Source organism: Gigantopelta aegis, chromosome 10 (assembly GCF_016097555.1).
Source record: "Gigantopelta aegis isolate Gae_Host chromosome 10, Gae_host_genome, whole genome shotgun sequence".
Classification (NCBI taxonomy): Eukaryota; Metazoa; Mollusca; class Gastropoda; order Neomphalida; family Peltospiridae; genus Gigantopelta; species Gigantopelta aegis.
The window spans coordinates 90,193,592-90,219,608 of NC_054708.1; the positions used below are offsets into that span (position 1 = coordinate 90,193,592).

The following is a 26,017-nucleotide window of genomic DNA, read 5'->3' on the forward strand; positions in this document are numbered from 1 at the left end:
TAATTTGATAATAAATTTGATCGTTTTACCAACAACGAAAATTACCAAATATTGCAATATGAATCGTAGTTCGGGTTTAAAAAAAAATTCTGGTCAGAAAACCACTGTTATCGGGAATAATGGACATAAATACTGGACAGCTGGCCACAAATGCCCGTAAGTAAACGCAACTTTTTTGATTTTTTGCCTAATTTTAATCACCATTAGCCGATCTAAAATAGTAAAAAATTTAAAAAAAAGACACGAAAATAATACTTACCGATTCATATATGAACTTTATTTCATGTATTTATGAAACATTTAAGTGAATATATGTGAGTAAAAATTATAAACTTGTACCCACTCAACATGGTTTTTGTTAAAAATTAATCCAGTAGTCTAAAGGTTAAGTGGAAATAGAAAAGGTGGGGTATCTTTCTGTGAAGTCATCAAGGAAGTAATTCTCTCTATATGTCATGTTGGTACAGCTGATTTTTCAGAATGGATACTATGCAAGCGTCCGAACCCCTGACAAAGAGGCCCCGTAAGGGAAACTAATGTTCAATAGAAGTGGACATTTTAATATCGGATGTGAGAAAGAAGTCCAACATCCTTTTCTCTTCTTTTGACTGGTTAACAGTGATTAGGCTACATTAGTCCCAGAATACAAAGTACTAGGGCTATTTCTCGTCCCAGCCAGAGCACCACAACTGGTATATTAAAGACTGTGGTATGTGTTATTCTGTCTATGGGTGGTGAATATAAAATATATATCCCTAGCTAATAATGTAGTAGGTTTTCTCATTAAGACTATATTTTGAAATTAATAAATGTTGAACATCCAGTAGCCGATGATTAATAAATCAATGTGCTCAAGTGGTGTCGTTAAAAAAAACAGACTTTAACTTTATACTTTAATCAGAAAAAAATCACAAATCCAAGAAGGAAAATAGATACAGACTAAGGGGCCGTTTAAATATTTGTGTTAAAATTAGACACCCTCCCTCCTGTAACGCTAAACCATACAACCCACAATGTTTTGTTTTTTTATATTATGTAAAGCTTGAAGACCTCCCCCATTTCCAAACAAGACATGCTATGGGTGTAATATAATTTTAAGATGCTGTTTATGTATTTATGAATAAACTGATATAATTTGATTTGGTTTATTTTGCTATTTGAGAAAGCGCACATCAGTGGCCGGAGGTAGGTGTGGGTTGGTATGGGGGGGGGGGGGGGGCATGGGGGGCATGGGGTCATGCCGCCAACCCCCCAATGAAACCTTTTTTTAAACTATTAAATTTTATAAAATCATACATACATACATACATAGTGTGGGTTGGCCCCCTAATATTGGTTCCATGCCCACCCACCCCACTCCACCAATGGCGCAGATATGCATGTATTTCAACTCAATTTATAATCATCATTGTGTGTTTACATCTTTAGTTTGTCCCATCCTCCTACAAATATGGTTTTTTGTAACTAATTTCAGTTTGGTTTTACATACAAAATAAAATTAACATGTTTTACAAATATATACATGTGTATATGTATTTTTTGTGAGCAGTTTAGAAAACAATCGCTTAGAAATAAATACTTTGTAGTAAATTTCATAGTATGAAAAAAGGCGTTCCTTGTGGGAAGAACTATAGCATAACTACCTACATTAAACACTCTTGCTGTGACAGTGTTTATGAGAAGGAAAAAACACATTAAAAACAAATAAAATATTTTAGTGATAAAAAAGCGTGCATCCCATGTAACACTACATAACGTTTGTACATCCATCCATCCACCCCCTCGAGCATTATGTAATATTTGAATGGCCCTAAAGTTGTCACACAACATATTTTACTATCTTAATAATGAAGTATAAATATTATTTAATCAAATAATATTTTATTTATAAAAAAAATATTTACATTTTTCAGGTACGAGCAAGTCATTTCAAATATTAATTTTGGAAAAGTTTCATGTCTATTTTTTATTACTGTAAATAGTGAACATTAATTTGTCAATTGAGTTAACTTCAGTAATATTATTTGGGCTTTCTGATACATTAGTTAGGTGTATTTCACATTGCACAGCCTTACTTGTGCCTTCTTCAACAACCCTGATCAGGCCCTATTATACTGAATTTTACATTTTCTGAAATAGGTAACAGTCAAAGGTCATGGTTGGAATACACTGTTTTAAAGTTTTGACGGCAAAGTACTTCGAGTTTACAAAACTGGGGAGCTGTATCTTCATCATTATCATGAAATAAGAACTAAGGCGCCATATTGGTTTCTAGTCTGGCCCTGGACCCCAAATCGTGAAGGACTGTTTTTATAATTCTAAGCCGAGTTATTTGAAGGCCTATAATATGGTATTAAAAATTAAAATGAGTCATACTCTATTAACATTTAAAAAGATATGTTATGCACACAAGGATAATGTATACAAAATTGTATTAAAGACGGCCATTTTGGATTATGACGTCACTGATCCATGCCAAGTGGGGTGTTGCATGGTTAACCTAATATTAAATTTTATTAAAGACGGCCATTTTGGATTATGATGTCACTGATCCATGCCAAGTGGGGTGTTGTATGGTTAACCTAATATTAAATTTTATTAAAGACAGCCATTTTGGATTATGACGTCACTGATCCATGCCAAGTGGGATGTTGTATGGTTAACCTAATATTAAATGTTATTAAAGACCGCCATTTTGGATTATGACGTCACTGATCCATGCCAAATGGGGTGTTGTATGGGTAACCTAATATTAAATTTTATGGTGCACATGGTGACAAAAAAAGGTGAGAAGAAATATTATTTCACCATACACTCACCAGATACTCATAAACCATTACTGGCTCATTCCACGTTACGTTTGTTACACTAATTCAGATTCACTTTGGGTGAAAATATGTGTAAATTAGAAATTTATAAAAAGGCTCCTGTTATAACCTACTGATTAGTAATAATCCTACCGTATGTTCCCGTGTATTATGCGCACTTTTTTCCCAGAAAATACAGGTTAAAAATGGGGGTGCGATATAGCAATAGAAAAAATATCTTTTAAAAATGTCCAGCGATCACCCATGAAAAATCGCCGATCGGTAGTTTACGGAACTTTACAGGTTATTGACAGTGTTCATTACAACGAAACGCCAAATAAACCCTCTTAAAAATCGCTTTTCACTTGTGATGGATGTAATAAATGCAAAATAAATCTACAAAAGTATCCATACCTCGCCAAAAAGTGCACAAAAATGACAAAACTGGACCGTAAATATTTTAAATTTTCATGAGATTTAATTCGGCCATTTCCGGCAAACCGGAAATATACCACACTATTATAAATTTAGAAATCTCGCGCATTCACGTTAGCCACGAGAATGAAATGTAATATGCTATATTTTTGTTTTCATATATTTATTAGTCATTTACAGTGTGTGGGGTATATAACTTTGTTTTGATTTATGCACGTGTGAGTCTGTGACATGTAAGTACGCAAGTACTAGCCTTTGTTTAATGTGACATGTAGGTCATTGTACTCAAATACCTAACTTAAGTTTTGTTTCTTGAATATACCGCTTCTTTCGCTTTTCGTTAATTTTGGTGAGGGGGAAAATGGTACATCTTGCATTCACTGTCGATTTTGTGGTTTAAAAAAACGGTGCGCATTATATTTATGGGTTTTTTTCTTGGAATAAACTTTCAAAGTGGCGAGTGCGCATTATACACCGGTGCGCATAATACATGGGAAAATACGGTACTTTAGTACTTCACAAAATAAAACAAGAAACATTGGCTAAATCGCAAACTTATTTGTAATGGCTTAGATTTGATTGTGTTACGTGTGTTAAATTCACGCGACAGACATTTTTTTTATCAGATTTGAAACTTGCCAAAGTTCTGTGAGTTTACAAGTGATAATAAAATGTTGTATGTTGCTTTTAATCACCAAAATATAAGTTAATATTTATCAGAAAAGAATAATCTTATTACTCAGATATTTGTTTGCCAAATCATTAAAACGTAGTGTTATGTGTATTACATAAATTTGTTACGTGTGTTATACATGTGATTTCAGAAAGTGAACATTAGGCTGTAAGCATCATATTGCAAACAAATTGTATTTGTTTTACTGCCTTTTTTTTCAGTAAACTGTTAAAAATGTTTTAGCAGAAAAGTTAAGTATTCTTTTTTCAGGGATGGATTTAGAAGGGGTTAGCACCACCCACCTTTTTCAGTGGCAAATATCACTCAAATAATATTGCCTGTTTACGCTCACTCATACTTGCAGTACTAATATTCCAGTCAGTGCATCCTGAACCTCCTTGTCAAAATAAGAATTCAACTGGTAAATTTCAGCTATTGCAGCCTTTGCATAAAATGTTATGTTTTACATTTTTAATAGTTATCTGATCATTATACTAAAGATGAATTACATTGTTTAGGAAGACACTAAAGAAGATACATTTATAGAGCTGCTACCTATATTGAACAATTAGTTGCTGCATGGTACCTAGGATCGGGGTAGTGTTTCTGACAGAAATATATTTTTGGGTATGGTGCTATGGAGTTGAATGCAACCAGTCAGCAGGGGGTATGGGGGGGAGGGGGGCACCCCCCAGAAATAAAATGGGTTACTTTAGGGTTATAGGGTTAAGAAAAGCATACAGTTATGATAAGAGTAATTTATTTTGTCAAAAAATTAACTTAAAATAATAAAATCTGCCAAAAATGTTAGATTACCCAATTAACCCTCTAGCAGAAACCCTGGCGGGGTGGGTGGGGACTTGTAAGAATTTAAAGGAAGAGATCAATATATCATATGGATGTTGAACTGCCACATGTTGATGAATCTGTGTCCCTTATGCTAAAACACTTTCACTGTAGTGATTGGTAATTACATATAGATGTTTCAGGGATCACACTGGAAGAAATTTAGTTTTAGCCAATTTTCAGATATAGATGTCGAGAGTTTACTAAAAAAGTATTTAGAAGTGACTAATTTAAAGAACATTTTATATGCCAAAGACTAAATGTAGCTACTTTGCATGAAAATCAGCAGCTGGCTAATTTGTCAATGGACAGGGTGAGCCCTGGTGTTTGTTCCTTGTAAAAGGCCAGATTCCTAAGAGGGGGGCTCTCACGTTAGTCGATGCATCAATTACAAAAGGGTAAATGGAAGTGGCCAGTACTAGTAGATACATGTACCATTAATTCCTGCCCATGTATAGTATGTTCTTTGCAAAATTGAACCTCCAGTTCCTGCTGGCATGCTTGGGAACTAAGACAGGTCAAGATATTATTTTTAATTTTCATAATTAAATTCCCAACTCTAAATATTCTAATGTAAAGTGTAAAGGATGCGACCTTTTGGCATTAATATACTTTTAAAGATTGGGTGCATGAGTGCATACATTTCTTTTCATCTGTTAAGGTCCCCTAATGATATCTGAATTGTTTTTGAAGATGTATAGGGCTTCCTACCTAACTCACTTTAACGGCAATGGATTATATGTTATTATTCAGGTCAAATTTTCATGGTTTTGAATCAAAAATTACCCCTAAATGTAACGACGGTTTAGAGTGTCTAGCCATGAATAACCTGACCAGCTACCGTTCTCAGCAGTCACGGTTTAGAGTGTCTATACATGAATAACCTGACCAGCTACCGTTCTCAGCAGTAACGACGGTTTAGAGTGTCTAGCCACGAATAACCTGACCAGCTACTGTTCTCAGCAGTCACGGTTTAGAGCGTCTATACATGAATAACCTGACCAGCTACCGTTCTCAGCAGTCACGATTTAGAGTATCTAACCATGAATAACCTGACCAGTTACCGTTCTCAGCAGTCACGATTTAGTGTGTCTAGCCATGAATAACCTGACCAGCTACCGTTCTCAGCACACGGTTTAGAGTGTCTATACATGAATAAACTGACCAGCTACTGTTCTCAGCAGTCACGGTTTAGTGTGTCTAGCCATGAATAACCTGACCAGCTACTGTTCTCAGCAGTCACGATTTAGAGTGTCTAGCCATGAATAACCTGACCAGCTACTGTTCTCAGCAGTCACGATTTAGTGTTTCTAGCCATGAATAACCTGACCAGCTACTGTTCTCAGCAGTCATGTTTAGTGTGTCTAGCCATGAATAACCTGACCAGCTACTGTTCTCAGCAGTCATGGTTTAGAGTGTCTATACATGAATAAACTGACCAGCTACTGTTCTCAGCAGTCATGTTTAGAGTGTCTAGCCATGAATAACCTGACCAGCTACTGTTCTCAGCAGTCATGGTTTAGAGTGTCTATACATGAATAAACTGACCAGCTACTGTTCTCAGCAGTCACGATTTAGAGTGTCTAGCCATGAATAAACTGACCAGCTACCGTTCTCAGCAGTAACAACGGTTTAGAGTGTCTATCCATGAATAACCTCACCAGCTACTGTTCTCAGCAGTCATGTTTAGTGTGTCTAGCCATGAATAACCTGACCAGCTACTGTTCTCAGCAGTCATCAGCAGTCATGTTTAGAGTGTCTAGCCATGAATAACCTAACCAGCTGCTGTTCTCAGCAGTAATGACGGTTTAGAGTGTCTAGCCATGAATAACCTGACCAATTACCATTCTCAGCAGTAACAACGGTTTAGATGTCTAGCCATGAATAACCTGACCAGCTACTGTTCTCAGCAGTAATGACAGTTTAGAGTGTCTAGCCATGAATAACCTCACCAGCTACTGTTCTCAGCAGTAATGACAGTTTAGAGTGTCTAGCCATGAATAACCTAACCAGCTACCGTTCTCAGTAGTCACGGTTTAGAGTGTCTAGCCATGAATAACCTAACCAGCTACTGTTCTCAGCAGTAATGACGGTTTAGAGTGTCTAGCCATGAATAACCTAACCAGCTACTGTTCTCTGCAGTAATGACAGTTTAGAGTGTCTAGCCATGAATAACCTGACCAGCTACCGTTTAACGACGGTTTAGTGTCTAGCCATGAATAACCTGACCAGCTACCGTTCTCAGCAGTAACGACGGTTTAGAGTGTCTATCCATGAATAACCTCACCAGCTACTGTTCTCAGCAGTAACAACAGTTTAGAGTGTCTAGCCATGAATATCCTGACCAGCTACTGTTCTCAGCAGTAATGACGATTTAGAGTGTCTAGCCATGAATAACCTGACCAGCTACTGTTCTTAGCAGTCACGGCAGTTTATTGTGTCTAGCCATGAATAACCTGACCAGCTACCTTTCTCAGCAGCCATGTTTAGAGTTTCTAGCCATGAATAACCTAACCAGCTACTGTTCTCAGCAGTAACGATAGTTTAGAGTGTCTAGCCATGAATAATCTGACCAGCTACCGTTCTCAGCATGCAGTCACGGTTTAGAGTGTCTAGCCATGAATAACCTGACCAACTACCGTTCTCAGCAGTCACAATTTAGAGTGTCTAGCCATGAATAACCTGACCAGATACCGTTCTCAGCAGTCACGGTTTAGTGTCTAGCCATGAATAACCTGACCAACTACCGTTCTCAGCAGTCACAATTTAGAGTGTCTAGCCATGAATAACCTGACCAACTACCGTTCTCAGCAGTCAAAGTTTAGAGTGTCTAGCCATGAATAACCTGACCAGCTACTGTTCTCAGCAGTCATGTTTAGAGTATCTAGCCATGAATAACCTCACCAGCTACTGTTCTGAGCAGTCACGATTTAGAGTGTCTAGCCACGAATAACCTGACCAGCTACCGTTCTCAGCAGTCATGGTTTAGAGTGTCTATACATGAATAAACTGACCAGCTACTGTTCTCAGCAGTCACGATTTAGAGTGTCTAGTCATGAATAACCTGACCAGATACCGTTCTCAGCAGTCACGACGGTCTAGAGTGTCTAGCCATGAATAACCTGACCAGCTACCGTTCTCAGCAGTAACGACAGTTTAGAGTGTCTAGCCGTGAATAACCTCACCAGCTACTGTTCTCAGCAGTAATGACAGTTTAGTGTCTAGCCATGTATAACCTCACGAGCAACTGTTCTGAGCAGTAACGACGGTTGAGTGTCTAGCCATGAATAACCTGACCATGCAGCTACTGTTCTCAGCAGTAATGACGGTTTAGAGTGTCTAGCCATGTATAACCTCACAAGCAACTATTCTAGCCATGAAAATATTAATATATTCCTTTATCGAGAGGTCAGACAGGCTGGTCAACATGAAGATTCACTCGATAAAGATGGAAATAAAAAGAACAGAATTTTTGTATCCCACAGTAGGGGATCACTTAAAAAATAATTCTTTATTATTTTTCAGATATCTTAAAATCTTTATTAAAATAAAATCGGTTTAGCAAAACGAATACCCGTGAATGTCAGAGCGACACTCTGTTTTAACTGAACTACATTTTAACTAACAGTGCACAAAAATAAGGCAGCTTGTACATCGTAGCAACTTTTGAGTACCAGATACGGAGGAGCAAAACAAAGTCAACCAACATACAACGATAACAGTAACCAAATGTGCCTTTTTCTTTTCTTTTCTTTTTTGGTTTTCAGGGGGTTTTTTGTTTGTTTCTTTGGTTGTTTTTTTTCAAATTGGGGCGTGGGGTGGGGGGGATGCACGACCATCCTCCTTTAATTTTCACCCAGCGAGAACACTGTATACAATTTAATGTCACCCATAGAACAATTTTCAAGTCATATTCACCGAAAACTTGGGCAACTTGTCTCAGAAACACCAGGTTCCTTTAAATGTTAGCGTATGCTAGTAGTCCATGATTCCATTTATAATAAATTCTTGTTTCTCAAGTTTACTGACATAAATAGAACAAATTTGACTACATGTACATACAGAAAAATAACCTTTAGGTCAAGTTTAATTGCTGTAAAAGTCAGTTTTAAAAAATTGCTATCGACATACTCCAAATTGCCGTCGGTCGGCCCTTTCACCGACGGCAGTTTGTTGTTTTAATTGCTGTCGGTCGGCCCTTTCATCGACGGCAGTTTGTTGTTTTAATTGCTGTCGGTCGGCCCTTTCATCGACGGCAATTTTTTGTTTTAATTGCTGCGGGTGATAAATTCTTACGTTCGAGCCCTGTACTGGGTTCTTAAATCAAAACCTGGTATCTCCAAGATATCTGGATGCTGTTGTTGGTCTCAAACACTTGATGCATTTATTTTATTTACAGTATTCACATAAATTACTTTTCAATAGATAAAAAAATAATAATAATAAATAAATAAACTTTTTTTGAAGGCTTGCAAGGTTCAGGGAAACACCATGTTAAATTAGCAAAACGTTCCAAAATGTGTACAAACCCAGTTGCTTATACTGGCACACAAAGCAGCCTTCTATTGTGGAAGCCGGACCATAATTCCACATGTAAAATAGTTCCTTGTCCATGAAAACCACTTGCTCCTCATCTGTATGTTCAGGCACTGTTCCCTCAAACAGCGCAAAGTCAACCCAGGAGCCATCCTGCCAGGCACTGTGCATCAGAGACGTCCCGTTTAGACCTGAAACACAGTACAAGTAAGAAAAATCACTGGCCTCAGCTCATGTCGAATAGATCAATCTTAAGTCTAGCCCATATTACACAATGCAACATAACAGACCGATCATGTTGTGAGCCATCCTACAATACAACTCAACTGAAATAAGATTCTATTGTATTTACATCCAAAAATAAGATAATGATAATCCATTTTTATGCATGTCAATTAGAAATTGTTGATGTTGTAGTATTCATGGGTTTCATCTGATCTATCATTTCATTTTTTTTTTTTTTTTTCGTTAAGTTTTATATTTTTTTATTGCTTTTATCTCTAGCTATATTTTTTATTAACTTCACTTATTAAATAATCATGTAACAGAAACTGAGGAACGTTGCTTAGTTATACTGAATGTATAACGAATGGTCTGAGACTCTACAATGGGGTTATAGTCATAAAAATTAGTTGGGTAATGTCAGAAATAACGTTCGGACATCGCCAAAGGTCCAACCAATCATGATTAACAGGTAATTATAACTGGCCAATGTATGATCTGAGGGGGAGCACAGAAGTAGAGATAATCATTTCCCAAGCAGACTTAAGATACCCATTAAAAGAGAATTCATACCTTATTAATAGTATGTGAGATCATTTGGAGGGAATTATAACAAGAATTCATACATGTTATGAAAGTAATTATATTTATAATCAATTAAAATAAATATATACCGGTGATATATATTTGACAGTTTTTAGATTAATGGGTCCATCATTCGATTTTCGAAATTTCGAAAAAACTATTTTTGTTTTTTCAAACAATGATTTGTTATTTTGTTTAATTCTATCATCCATAAGTCTTACAGAAATAATATATATATATATATATATATATATATATATATATATATATATATTGTTAACCAAATCGCCAAATGCGGAAATATTTCATTATCAAATTGCCAAAAATCTAATTCATGAATCCTGTTTCATTTTCTTCCGCTATTTGTTTTTGAGGAGTCAATACATTAAAACGCATACAGGTCGGAAATAAGTTTACAAGTCGGAAATAACAACTTCCGAGTAAACACGAACACAGCATTAGTCTCGCTATTTGTTATTTATACATCTACTTTGTGCATGCTTGTTTTGAGCCACTTCCATCGGATTCCGTGACCAGCTTTATTTTTGTCAATCGGAATAGCTCACTCCTTTTCGCTTCCTCCATGTGGCTGGTATCAAGTGATTTCTTGCATGCAGAAAAAGCCGACATGTCTCGATTGATTGTTCATGGAATACCGTTTGCCTGATATATCATAAAGTATTGTTAAAATGCTGATTAAACTGTTTAACTCTATCTTTATTTTAGCTGAAAATTACGATTGCAATTTAGTTGCATGTAATATTTTTTATCATCGCACATATATAATTAGTGGATTTTAAAACGGGGCAGAACTGATGGATACATTTTTTAAAGTAGTAACTGGGCATGGACACCCATATTCATTCAGAAATTATGGGTTAGGAATAAATTACTTTAAAAAGAGCCTTAATTTGGCTACAGATTTTTGGATCAGATTAGCCAAATTGCTAATAATGTTTCAAGTCCAGCTTAAACCCTGTAGATATATATATATATAGATATATATATATATATATATATATACTCTTCAAAAGAAGAAACGCAAAACCACATTGTCGTAACATTTGGAGAATTGATTTAATTATTGAATGGTGAGTCCGATAATTACCAAATGTTGCAGGATTGTTCACAATTCACTCTAGTCCATTGTGAGTAAGTGATAGGACACACCACCAAGGTCAAGGTCATCTGGAGTCAATACCGGGTGTGGCCTCAGCGTGTGTTGACAACTGCCTGGCACCGCCTGCCCATTGAAGCAACCAGAGTACGGATGACGTCCCGGGGGATGGTGGCCCACTCGGCCTGCAAGGCTGCTGCCAGTTCGGGCAGGGTCTGGGGCTGTGGTTGTCGCTGTCGGAGGCGTCGGTCCAACTCGTCCCATAGATGCTCAATTGGGTTCGAGTGATATCGATGGCCAAGGAAGGACATTAATGTTGTTGTTCTGTAGGAAAGCCGTTGTGAGACGTGCTGTGTGAGGCCTGGCGTTGTCATGTTGGAACACTGCGTTGGCGTTGGCCATAACTGGAACGATGTGTGGCCGGAGGATCTGGTCAATGTAGCCCTGTGCATTCAGGTTGCCCTGCACGTGGACCAGGTCAGTTCTGCCAGTGTGTGAGATGGCTGCCCACACCATGACACTACCCCCGCCGAATCTGTCCACTTCCTGCACGCAGTTTGCCGCATAACGTTCACCACGACGCCTATACACGCGACATCTTCCATCATGACGTCGGAGCAGAAATCGGGACTCGTCACTGAACCACACCCGTCTCCATCGCAGTTGAGGCCATTGTCGATGAATTTGGCACCACTGCAGTCGGAGTCGACGGTGTTGTGGTGTTAAGATGACACCTCGAACTGGACGTCTGGCACGAATTCCTACCTCACGTAGGCGGTTCCGTACGGTCTGGTCGGATATCCTGCGCAAACCTGGTATTGCTGCGGCTGTGGAGGTGGCAGCAGTCAATCGTTCCCGAAGGTGGCGTACCCGGATGTAGCGGTCCTGCCCGGGGGTAGTGACCCGTGGTCGACCAGATCTAGGGAGGTCACGTGTTGATCCATGTTGCTGGTAACGGTCCCACAGTCTGGAGATGGTGCTTGGGGACACATGGAATGCCCTGGCAATGGCCGTTCTGGATTCGCCTGCGTCTAGTCGGCCGATGGCATTGTTTCTCTGCGGTTCACTGAGACGTGGCATGTCCTGGATTGTCAACTGTCGGCCAGATACAGAGGCCAGGCAAGCGAACACCCTGCACTTTTATACTGTCGGTGTTCATGTTGCACGTGCAGACAACGCACGTGCAGTGGTGACATGGTTTGCACGTGGCTGCGTTTTTGCGAATATTCACATTTTGGAACTTTATTGTACAGTAGCTGCGTTTTATCGAATATAACCGTGGGAATGTGTTTGGGACATGCAATGACCTTATATTCACAAAACATGAACCGGTAGGAAACATAAAATCGGAGTTATAACACATTTGTACCCTTTTGCGTTTCTTTTTTTGAAGAGTATATATATAGACAAAACTACACATATGTGGTTTTCTGATTTCTGTATTCCATGAGTGTATTTCCTTTAGGAAACCCCGATGCCGCAGGCAGAGGTGTTTCCGGCAGGAAATACACGAGTGGAATACAGAAATCAGAAACCCACATATATGTAGTTTTGTATTTATTACATACCCTAAATTGGAAAATTTTTTCCAAATAATAATTTAGAAATTGTAACACTGCTAGCTAATGACGCGGATTTCTAAATTTACACAACTAGGTCAGCTGTGTTACTACGCGGACCGAAGAACCACCAATTATTACACATAGGAATATAGTTCTATTTAAACAATAAACAGAAATAAGAAAGAACGAGTGAAAAGTTACCTATAATTTTAATCATATTGTTTGAAATGCCTTTTAAAGACAATGTAATAGCTAAAATTCACGAACAATATAATATTTAATTTGCTCGTAATACGTCAGAAAACCTTCAGCATGCCAGTTTTATCAACGAAGAAAAATGTCAAGAATTGTTCACTCAGTGTCCGAGTCATCATCGGTGTGTTTTCTTTTATTGATGTTCATGGAATTATTCGTTGCTGAAAAGTTTAAGTTTATATTAAATGTGCCTCCATAAATCATCGTTCCACTGAATAATCCGGTTGACAGTTCATTCAAGTTTTCTATGTGAGGAGACGGCATTGTTGCTAAAGTCGACGACAGTCACTTTTCGCACCCTTGTTTTGGCATCGTACACAATAAATATAGCATGTCTTACCGTAATTTCACTAGAAATCCATATTTCGTAAAAGGTAAAAAAATTTAATCACAAGATTTTGTTCAAAGACATCCAGGTGCATTAGTAATGTTTAGAAAAAAAAAATTCAATAGCAATTTTACATTGGAATTTTTCAAAAAAGGAAACGTCATGTACCCAGTTTATGGTTATTGTAAGGAGATGCAAAGTGACGTCATTGGAATACTGACGTCATTTAAATTCAAAATTAGTTGTATTATAACACATTAAAATAAAAACTAGTCTACTAACCTTGACCCCTGTCAAATTCCTATAACAAGCAGACAACGCTGTTTACAGGGCGGTACTTTTTCTCTTTTTTTCATAATTTTGGACAAAATATTAATTTGAAGTTTTGAAAGATGAAAGAAATAAAACGTACCTTTTGTCAAATATATCATATCACACAATTACGGCTGGAGATGTTTTATTTATTGAAAAAGAATAAGAATTGTGTATGATGTAACGAAGCCAAAACAAGGGTCCAAAAAGTGACTGTCGTTGACCTTAGGCCTAACTATCGTGGATTAAAAGCTCGTTGGTTAGTAGTGTTCCCGTCTCAAGTTTTGGTATCGCGCTCATTAAATTGTAAATATTTGTCACCGTTTTCGTCTGTTTTCAGTTCAAATTTTCCACAAAATAACATTTTAAACAAACCAAGCACAAACTTTGTTTACATATCGCGAAGGGCATTCCCGGTAACCATGTGCTATAAATAGTAGCGTTGAATACGGTATAGTTCCGGCAAAGTTGAGTTGAATACGGAAAGTTGTATTCAATTCTTGTATTCAGAGCTGTATTTATATAGTAAGATTTAATGGGTATGTAATAAATACATGTACGTCCCACCCTTCCAGTACATAACCTCTCCAGACAAGACTCCCTCAGTGCCCCCTGCTCTCACAGCTTGGCACACCATGGCAACTAGGCCCTCGGGTACCTAGGCTAAACTGAGGGGGATCTCGGAGCAGCTGGAGCCCCAGAGGTGCAGTCTACACGACCCGTCAGTGTAAGGATATGCTCTGACACTAATCCAGTCCCAGATATCGATAAATAGACAACCAGATAGAAGGCATAAGTCAAGAAAGACAATCTATCTAGGAGAAGGAAAACTACATATTCCAAATCAACCCTATGTTTCCCAGGTAGGATCTTGATCCAGGAGCCACGGTTAAGGTAACCCTAACAGAAAACCTAAAGAGCTGAAGATGGAGGTACTAGGGCACTGGCGGTCTTCAAAAGAACATCGTACCACCAAAAAAACCCCACAAAATCACCATTAGAAGGCCAAACACGGGCTTTTCAAACACCATATAAGTACTCTCATCAAGGATTTGCAAGTTAAAGGAAGAGATATCAAACACATTGTCAAGGAATTTATTGATTGTATCCTCAAGGCAACTCATGAGACAATCCCAAGAGGTACTACAAAAAACTACACACCCTACTGGAGTAACCAACTACAAGAACTGCAGATTGACAAGTCTGATGATAGAAAAATGGTAGAAGAACAACCATCACATGAGAACAACATGAACCTCCAGCAGGTAAAAGCAAAAATCCAGGCAAGATGCAAAAGTTGAAGACAGAAGATCTCAATCTAGAAAGAGATGGACATAAACTGTGGAGACTGACAAAAGAATGATGAGGATAACAGAACACAAAAGATCACACTGGAACAAAATGGAGAATTGCTGCCATGGAAACGAGCAGCTAATCGCCTAGCTGACAATAATGAAGTGTTGAGCAGCAGCGAGAAGCAAGAAAAGAACAAAGGGAGAGAACAAGAACTGCTTCACCAACAAAACCCATGCACTGACCCATCACAATCCATCAGCTATGAGTAGCACAAAAGAAACTTAAGAACTAGAAATCACCACATCCAGACATGTTCACCAGTGAGATGCTTACTCATCTTGGCAGTGCAGAAATCAACAAGCTATTGGAGGTTTCTAACAGCAGCTGGGAGTCCATAATGATCCAGTATCAACGGCAAGCGCACCGGCTCCTGCACTAAAAGTGACAGGAGCAGAGAAAACCAGGTTTGAGCTACAAGACAAGGTTGCCGTCTGACCTTGGCCAGAACCTTGCCAAGCAGAACCGGCAGGGGGAAGGCGTAAAAATCCAGTCCCCTCCATTCCATGCTCAACACATTGTACTCCAGTACCAGTGGGTCGGCACCGGCAACACAAACACTGGCAACTGATTGTTCAGTTGACTGGCAGACATATCAAGTTGAGGACTTCCCCACAACTCCAGAAATCGATAAGCCATCTCCCGGTGTAGTATCCACTCCAAAGGAATGTGTTTGGCCGATAACACCACTCCACAACTGTTGCACCATTCCAGAACCTCCAAGACCACACACATATTGAGAGAGGAAACCTGCTGTCACCACTTCATGGGATACTCTTTTCGATTAGCAGAAAGGGATCTTTTATATGCACCATCCCACAGCCTTTGTTACACCAGTTGTGGAACACTGGCTGGAACGAGAAATAGCCCAATGGGTCCACCAACGGGGATCGGTCCTGGACCGACAGCACATCGAGTGAACGCTTTACCACTGGGCTACGTCGACCCACCCACCATTGGTAAACAGGACCAACTCCGGAGAAAGTGGGTGTAGCGGAACGGCCCGGGACAAACGCTTGTCCACTAGACACTCTTGAACGAACCAAGGCCCCAACAATATCACAAAATCCCAATTGAGACCATCCCACACTTGGTCAGGACAAATGCCATTGAAGCGGTCTCTTGAACCATCAGAACCACAAATTCAGCGCAGCCAGCGATTCGAGATGGTCTAACAACACATGAAGGGTGCGCACCGTCATGCATTGCTTCAAAACAAGAATCCGTCGGATGAATGGATGCCTCCACAAGGTTGAAAACAACTCCAAGATAAGTGAATACCTGCGCCGGCGCAAATTCCAACTTGACCCAATCGTGAATAAATCCCAATCGGATAATCATGTCAATCACGAGTTCCACACCCTCGAGACATGCCGTCTGTGACGAAGCCGGAATTAACCAGTCGTCCAGGTAATTGTGCATCCGTATACCTAATAGATGCACGCGCCCCACCACCACCTTGACTACCCGAGTAAAGACATGAGGGCTTGTGCCCAAACCGAACAGCAGAACTCGAAATTTGTACGCTCTGCCGTCATAGACGAACCGCAAATATTTCCAAAAATCCCAATGGATTGGTACATATAGGTAGGCATCCTTCAAATCGATATACATCTCCCATTCCCCCACCTGAAGCAAGGCCCTGACCAATTGAATCGTCTCCATCTTCATATAATCTTCAATAATGACGTAAGAATTCAGCGGCTTCAGGTTTAAGATTGGCCACCACTCACCATTCTCCTTCTGGGGGAAGAACAGATGGGAATAAAATCTCTGAGTGCCCGAATCCACCTGCTGGATAGCTTTCTTGTCGAGAAGCTTGACAACCATCTTCTCCACAAGTACATGTACTTATCTGTCCGCAGACAGTACCGCAGGTAACCGGAGAGACGATGTCAGTGGATGGGATGATGAAAAAGGAATCCTGTATCCAACTATGACAACAGACAAAACCCAGATCTGGCAGGTCACGCCAATGATGAATAAAATGATGCAAGCTGCCACCCACACGAAGATCTGCTAACGGAACCTCCAATAGCAGAGACCGATTGTCTGTGCACCCTCATTCCGGCTGCTTACCACCCTTGGTACCCCAAAACTGTGCCTGCTTCCCTGGAAAACGTCCCTGCTTCAATGGACTATGGGCACTACCCGACTGCATGTCCGAATCAGACACCACAGGTATCTGATAACTGTCAAGAAAAGTCAATCTCTTGACAGGTGGTGGCTTGAATGCCGACACTGACTGGAACTTATGAGCATTCCTGGACTGGGTTGCTGGGACACATTTTGCCACTTCTTGGTCCATGACCAAGTTAAAATTGATCCCAAAAAATAAGGTAGCTCCCAATATCTTATACAAAGATGGGGACAAAACCTTCACAGCAGACAACAGTTTTCCGGTAGCTAAAGCTGCCGGGAACTCCTCCACCACAGCACACAAAATATGCCATTTGAATGTCTGGGTGAACAGTCTACTATTCAATAGTGAACTACTTCTCGTAAAGCTACAAAACACAATCAAGTACAGTCAAACTTCGATAACTCCACCTTCAATATCTCGAAAATTTCGATCTCTCGATCTAAGTGACGGTCCCGGCCGAATTGCTATACAAACTAGTAGTAAAGTCCTTCGAAAACTCAAACTTCGAATATTCGATAAACTCGATCTCTCAAACTAATTCTTCGGTCCCGCCATAAACATTTATTAGTCTATGCACCTCCAAAACTCAACGCATGTGGATTGATCACACTGTCGTTACCATATTTTAAAGACGAATGAATTGTCAATCAGGTTAATCAGAACAAGCGTGGAGGATTAAGGTGATAATTACAGAATAATAGATCGCCGACTGAGCGGAACACACTAATCCTGTGTTTGGGTGTCGGTGTTCGTACTTGGCGGAGAATATCACTACGTAATGCATAGTAAATAATTACAGACACAGTCTGGTTAACTTCAAAGAGCACTTGTAATAACTGTTAGCGCTGTTTCTTTTTTATAATTAATGCTTTTTAATGCTTTTTCTTATTTAAAATAATTAAAATACTTTAAAATAATGTTATTCATGTTTTATTTGTTAGTTACATTCCACCATATTTTGACATCTGCAAAATACATCAACGTTCATTATATCATTTACTTCCTTTATCTGGGTTATCTTTTTTCTTTTGTTATTTATTTACTTTTATAATATACGCAAAATAAATGTATCATAGGCATCAGAAGATGCCAACAAAAGGGGTGGGGTGACAGTTATATATTAATTCTTCATATAACTGGGGATGCATAGTTTTCAGTTTAGAGGTAGGCAGGGAAGCGCATGCTTCTTACAATATTAAGCAGAATCTTCCAGGTGCAATGCAGTTTCAAATTTGAACTCTTATATATCAATTTTGAAAAACTTGAACTCCCTGAAACTCGAACTATTCCCTCGTCCCGATCAAGATTGAGTTATCGAAGTTTGACTGTAATATGAAATACTGTTCAAAACATGTTGCATTGTTGATACTAAATGTTTGATTACTAGCTACAATAAGGTTTACTTTTTATTTGTCGTGTTTCTAATGTTGTAAAATCTGTCATGTGATTAAGTTCATTTTAAAGTGGGTGTGTTGATGAAGATTATATATTGTTTCTCACATATTATTGTTCGCTAAATCTTTCAAAGTTTACAGATTTAATTTTAAACATATTCAGTGGGGAAATTATACTTTATTGATGCTATGTCTACTAATATAATATTAGCACTGACATCATACATCCCTCCGCCCCTGGCAGAGAAAAATACAAAATTCTCTGATCATGTTGCAATGAATTTATGAAACTGAACAAGCTTTTTTTCCAGTTGTGAAAGTCTGAAACACATGCCAGTGTTTTGAAAACATTGGCTACTGAATCTCAAACTTTTTGTAATTTTTATATATAGTCTTAGAGAGGAAACTCAAAACATTTTCTCATTAGTAGCACATACCATGACCTTTGCTATTCCAGTCGTGGTGCACATGCATGAATGACAAATAGCCCAATGGGCCTACCGACTGGAATCGATCCTAGACCTACCACGTGTTTTACCACTGGGCTACGGCCGGCCCTAGACATCAGGGATCATTCAAATATTATGTAACGCTGGAGGGGGGTTTCAAACATTTTTCAAAATTCATGCTTTGTTTGTGTGTCCATTTGTTGCACTATTTCAGAGTTGAGAAACGGTTGAAACATGTTTTTTTAATACCAGCTATATATAGGGTATGTAACAATATTCGGATGTAGAAAGAACTACACTTTCTACATCCCTACGGACTACGACGTTTGGCGTTCTCAATGTGAGTCCAACACACAGACTCAGTCGGAGACTGCTTAGATCCCGTTACAAATTTTCTTACACATGCGACTACTTATTGTTCTTTACAATCTAGTCAATTAAATGTTAATTACATGTACATATATATATCAATTTAATTGGGAAACAAATGCAAACATTTGCAGATGGACAACCTAATTTCGTAATATGAAACACTGCTACATTAGTGAAAAAACAGACGGCGCTGTGGGAATTCACACGTGTGTTGCATGAGCTCACATAGATAAAGCAAAAACTAACTTTACAAAGAATCTACTTATCCATTTTAGTAACGTGCTGGATCATAACGTTATAAACTGAACGATTGAGAAACAATCCTTCAAAGTTTTTGGCAATTTACTTCATGGACAACGACATTAAATACCATGATTTACGAATAAAGACCTAATTTCTAAAATGCCCTCAAAAAGCAGTGGTGCTTATTCAAAGATGTGGGCCTACTTCCGGTCAAATACAGTACTTGATATAATAATTATGGGAAATGAAAGTTCGGTTTCGTGATTTTATCGACACGCCATCGACACAGTACCAAAACCTGAGTGAGATATAAATGTTTGTGAACAGCGTCGCAGTCTTGGCCAAGCTTTGAAATGGTGGACAACGCTAGCTGCAAACTACTGAATTACGAAAATGGCAAGTGTAGGCTACAAATGGGATAAATAGGCAGTTTGTGCTAAAAAAAAATTGGTTGCCCAGCGGATGACTGAATTGTAATATTTATTCATCCGAGCACATTTTTACTCATCTGAGGCGACTCGACGAGTACTTCTGGCCAGTCCTGCACAGTACAATATGGTACAAATAGACATTAAATTGAGTTTGAGATAAACAAGAATTTGAGAACTTGACCTAGTTTTTGCATGTTAAAATGGCGACGACCTTGAAGTGCAGACAATACCGCATGATCTTCAAAACATTTTACCAATTTGGACATCAATATCACAAAACATGAAATGATAAGTAGACCCAGTATGATATAGTGCCAGTAGTGGGTTTGGTTCTGACTCGCCCCCAGCAGCTTTTTTGCCTCTTTCGAGTGAGTGGGCGAGTGAATTTCTGCAGGCTGGAATATTCATCATTTTGTTTCAGGGACATCTACTTACATTTAGGAATTTGATTGCATAGGAAAAACAACCCAAAAGAAAATTTGGATAACTGAAAGTACAGTGTGTGGTTTTTTTTCATGATTGCAGTTTTCGGTTTTTCTCCTACAACTGAAGCTGAATGGATTCAACAGTTAACCATTAAACATGACAAAAAGCATACCATATAAGCAAACCATGTAAGCTTGATGCATCCATATTTACAATTGAACCTGCAAATACTAGGGTAATTAGAATAAATACCTACCAAGAAACCATTTAGTGCAGGTAGGATGGCTCATAAGATCCGAGTACATCAATCTATGCTCAAAAATCGTATGAATGGATGGCAGATATCCCCCATACTCTCTGCAATACTGAACTGCATAATGGAACTTCGTTAACATGTCTTTAAACTCATAATATGTAGGTGACATCGCAAGTAACTTTAACCAATTATTTTTAAATACAGGGTAATCAAGAGCCAATAGCTTAGGTTCACTATACGGAGGCCGAGCATCTGTAAAAGAGATAGCATAATAATGATAATAATAATAAAATCTTTATTTATAGAAGGTAACTCAGTTTTAGACTATTCTCCCCTGAGGCTTTCTTACTAATTTTAACAATAATAATAACAATAATCATATTAAGTATTAAAAATAAAAAATAACAAAACCATACATGTATGTACAATATACTGTAAATCATGAAATTAATGCAAGCAAGTAATTAATGCGAAAAATGCGGCGAACACACGTCACAATAATAACTTGACGCATTTTGTTTAGTCTCATTCCCAATACAAAAAATGTTCAGGATTTTACTATAATACTTCTAAATAAAATAAAACTTTTATAATATAAAGATGAAACAAAATACAAAAACAATTTTTGTTCAATGTCTTTTTGTGAATACTTCAAGAATCTTTCTTTCTTTTCGATGTTGCCATTCACTTTCCTGGAATATCATAGCGGTTATATAATACAGTGATGTTCCAAATGTTTTGTTTTTAAAAAGTTCATTTTGCGATGTGAGTATTTTTGAAATTTTCTTACACTTCTGGATTACTGTATACATTTAAACTGTTTTGAACATTTGTAAAATTATAATCAACAAATTTTATTACTAAATATATTCCTTTAAAAATGAAACATTAGAAAATTGTATAACCGCAACCAACAATCTGTGCGTATTTCTTCAAACTATTTGGCTCGACTCTATACATGGCATTTAAGTTAGACTATTCGCAAGTTGTCACTGTTGCAATATATCGCATTTCTTAACGTCTATTCCTGTGCTGCGCATCAAGTGTATAAAATCAGTCTAAAACATTTGTTAGAATAATACGTCTGTGTTCGCGTGAAATATTGTGCCCTGCAATTGCGACCCGTTTACCTTTTATTCCTACTGGTGGATTAATTAGAAGCAATCACCACACAAAAGTGCGAGGCATACCCTTAACAATAAGGTGTAGTTATACTAATTACACTACTTTAAGTAATTAGGGCTTCCTGGTCGACCCACCATGCGATTAGCTTCAGATTATGTAGTAGCTGTCAAAACAACTACTGACTTCTTTTAACATGAAAGATGAAGCCCAAACAATATAATAACAACACAACTGTGGTTTTTATGTGATGTGGACTTTTGCCCGACGCATTAATAAAAATACACATTTTTGTTCACTTAAGTATGGACGCAATAATACCATGACATGATTTACAGTATACAACCATAAAAGATATTAAGACATAATTATGTAGAAGAGCAGTCATGTTTCTAAGAAGTGTTTGTAAAAAAAAAATTAAAATATATTTAAACTAGTACATTTTTTAACATCATTAGGTAAACTCTTCCAGATTCCAACTCTAGAAAATTGAAAGCTTTTCTTGTAGTGCTCTATTTTTGGTCGGGGAGCTAACATATTTCCATCATCAATGGAGCGAAGTTCATAAATTGATGATATTGGATTGAACAGGTCTCTGAGGTACTGAGGAGTATGTCCGTTTAGTGTTTTATATACAAGAATGGCTTTTTGATATTCGACTCTTCTGTTTATTTTTAGCCACTTTAGTTCATGAAAAAGTAAATCAGTTGGATCATCAGGTGATTTGTCAAAAATAATACGTGCTGTTCTCTTTGGTAATTTTTATTTATTCTTTCTAAGTCTAATTTAGAACAATTTCCCCATATGGTCAAGCAGTAATCGAATAATGGTTGAATAATGGTTGAATATAAGCATTAAAATACACTATTCTAATGTTTAGGGGAAGATACTTCTTTATTTTTGCTAGCAGAGTTATTTTTGAAGTTAGTACTTTCCATATGTTGTCAACTTGTGTATCCCATTGAAGAAAACTGTCTATATATACCCCAAGAAGCTTATGACTTGATACTTGCTCTATTTGTGTGTCATTAACTCTTAATTCTATATCTTTTTGTTTTATATGAGATAATTTTTGGGCAGTAGTTATTAAAGTGCTTTTTGTTTTGTTCTCATTCAGAAACATGTTGTTGTTTTTACACCAAGCTTCATTGCTTTTCATATCTTTATTTAATTTATCTTTTATAATGTTTATTGATGGGCCTGAAACATGTATTGTTGTATCATCTGCAAACATGTGATTCAGTAATAACTAATGGAAGGTCATTTATGAATATAAGAAAGAGTCCAAGTACTAAGCCCTGTGGTACACCTGCCCTAACATTTAAATAAGATGATTGCTGTTTTCTGTTTTGGAGATAGGACTTTATTAACTTTATGGAACCTTCATCAAAATTGTAGCATTTCAGTTTAGAAACAAGAATTTTATGGTCGACCAAATCGAGTGCTTTTTTAAAATGAAGAAAAATTACTCCTGTTAATTTCCATTATTCAATTCTTTTAACCAAAGGTCTGTGATTTTTGTAAGAGCTGACTGACATGAGTGAGATCTTCGAAAACCAGATTGTTCATTGTGAATGAGGTCATTATCATTTAGGTATGAGGATATCAAATTTCCTATATGCTTTTCAAATACTTTGATAATGTTGGTAAAACTGATATTGGTCTATACTTGCTAGGGTCATCTTTTGCACCATGTTTAAAAATAGCTGTTACTTTTCCACATTTTAGAAGGTCTGGGTAAGTATTTGTTTTAATACTTATATTAATAATATGGGTTACTGACCGCATAATAACAGATGCAATAAGCTTTAATAATTTGGGGCCAATATTATCAACACCTGCTGCTTTTTTCACATTTAAGTTCAACAATGTATTTAGAACCTCTGCGTCTGATATAGCCCTCAAAGAAAATGGAGGCACATCCGATAATTTTTTATAAAGGTACTCATTCAGAATTTTAGGATTAAAAGTGATATCTTCTGTCTGTAGTTTGTCAGCTAGCTCAATAAAATATTTGTTAAAAACATTGACAATTTCTTTAGCAGATGTTGCCGTCTTGTTGTCATGTTTTATTTGATTGGGAGGTGGTGAGGACCTTTTAGAATTTAGTTCATTTATGTGTTTCCATACTTGACTTGTAGACTGGTTTTCATTGATGGCTTGCTTGTAGTAATTTTCTTTTTCCTTTTGAATGAGCAATGTAACATTATTTCTCAAGTGTTTATATGTTTTCCAATCCCTTTTTTTGTGAGCTTTGTCACGTAAGTGCCTAGCATCATTTATTTCTGGAGTTAGCCAACTAGGTTTTAACTGTTGTTTTACTCGTTTATTTTTCAGTGGTGCATGTAAATCCAGAAGTTTATTAAAAAGATTGTACCACATTTGTAGAGCAGAATTACAGTTTGTTTCATTTTCGATTTCATTAAATGGTTCTTTGGTTAGGTCTTTAAGAAAATTTTGTTCATTGAACTTTTTGTAATCTCTGTATGTTATTACAATATGATTAGACTCTTTTGATATTTGCTGTTTTTTCCGAGTTAAACAGACAGGATAATGATCGTTAATAGCATAGCTAGGTACTTTTGTTTCATACATTTGTATATGTTTTCTGGTCTGTTGGTATAAAAGTGGTCTAACAGGGTTTCAGATTCAGAGGTTATTCAAGTAGCCGTAGTAACTATTTGTTTAAAATCATATAGTTCAAAACATTGTAACCATTTTTGTGGAAGGGATTTTAAGTAATCTATATTTAGATCTCCTGCAATGATAATTTCGCTATCTTCCACATGTGCTTTTTCAATTTTTTCTTCAAATTTATCTATCCAGTTAGACGTCGAGTTTGGTGGCCTATAAACAGGGGCAAAAATTGGTACCTGGAAGATTTATTTGAATCCATATGGGTCACTCTCTAAAGCTGTGTACCAGAAGTGTGACATGAGTGTTTGAAATCAAATATGTTTAAACTCAACAAAATGCTTACTTCAGTGAAGCTAAAGGCATACTGGAACTGATGAGATAGAAATAAAAACATTCAACCCTGTTCTAATATTTTATGGGCTCAAAAGACTGACGCGTACAAAAATTACAGGTGTAACGTGGAAACAAAATATAATAAATAAAACTATGCAAGGCTAATATAACTCACTCCTGTTAAGTTTTTTGGGTGTCTGTTTCAATTGAAAACAGCTTAATAGTTGAAAAGATGATTACCGGGAAATTTTAAAGTGCAAATAATAACTAATTTTGATAAAATTCATTTACGAGTAGTTTAAAGAGCGATTGTTCAAAGCTATTAGTATCACATTTAGCTACTTTAATCCTCTACTCTGGACATTTCTGTATGATACTATTTAGATGTTTTATCAGAAGAAAGCATTTACAATAGAACAAAGAAATCTAGGGCACTTAGGGCAGTTAACTAAGCTGTTAACGTTGTAACATGGAAACAAAAGCCACAAAATCATTGTATAAAATTACCCCCAAAACCAACAAAAAACACTGTGAAATAGATATAACAACACTGAACAAAGCAAAGATGAGAAATAAACCATGGCACAAATTAATTTGAATCATTGAAAACAAAACCAATGCCCCTAGTCATAGCAAAGGAAGGTTGAGACACAAGAAACAGTTCTTGGTCTGCTGACACCCATGCTTGGTCTGCCCAAATTTGAATCGATTGGGACCCACATTTCAGTTTTAAATAGTGAAGCTTCATGTCTTGGTCTATTTCAAGTATTTTTGCAAAAAATGAAATTTGTCTCTGTTTGCCTTCAAGGGCAACCTTCACAAAGTCTCCCACAGATGGTTTTGCTGGAAATAAGTATCGAGGCTGGTTCTCATCCATGAAAGGAGGCTGGATGTCACTATCTGGGAGCGGTTGATTGTCATCCATGGGTGGAGGTGGCGTCTGTTTGTCATCCATGGGTGGAGGTGGTGGTCGTTCATCATCCATGGGTGGAGGTGGCGTCTGTTCGTCATCCATGGGTGGAGGTGGTGGCTGTTTGTTCTCCATGGGTGGAGGTGGTGGTCGTTCATCATCCATGGGTGGAGGTGGTGGCCGTTTGTTCTCCATGGGTAGTGGTGGCGTCTGTTCGTCATCCATGGGTGAAGGTGGTGGTCGTTCGTCATCCATGGGTGGAGGTCGTGA

General features: G+C 37.6%; 1 protein-coding gene across 1 annotated transcript in view; it reads right to left on the reverse strand.

Annotated features, from left to right (window-relative positions):
- The window catches only part of LOC121383904, a 180,777-nt gene that overhangs the window by 12,698 nt on the left and 142,062 nt on the right, over positions 1-26,017 (reverse strand). Inside the window, exons 12-13 of the mRNA XM_041514002.1 lie at positions 20,746-20,997; positions 9,291-9,488 (exon numbers count right to left, since the gene is read on the reverse strand). Coding sequence (XP_041369936.1) covers positions 9,291-9,488; positions 20,746-20,997 — 450 coding nt within the window. The remainder of the gene's footprint in view (positions 1-9,290; positions 9,489-20,745; positions 20,998-26,017) is intronic.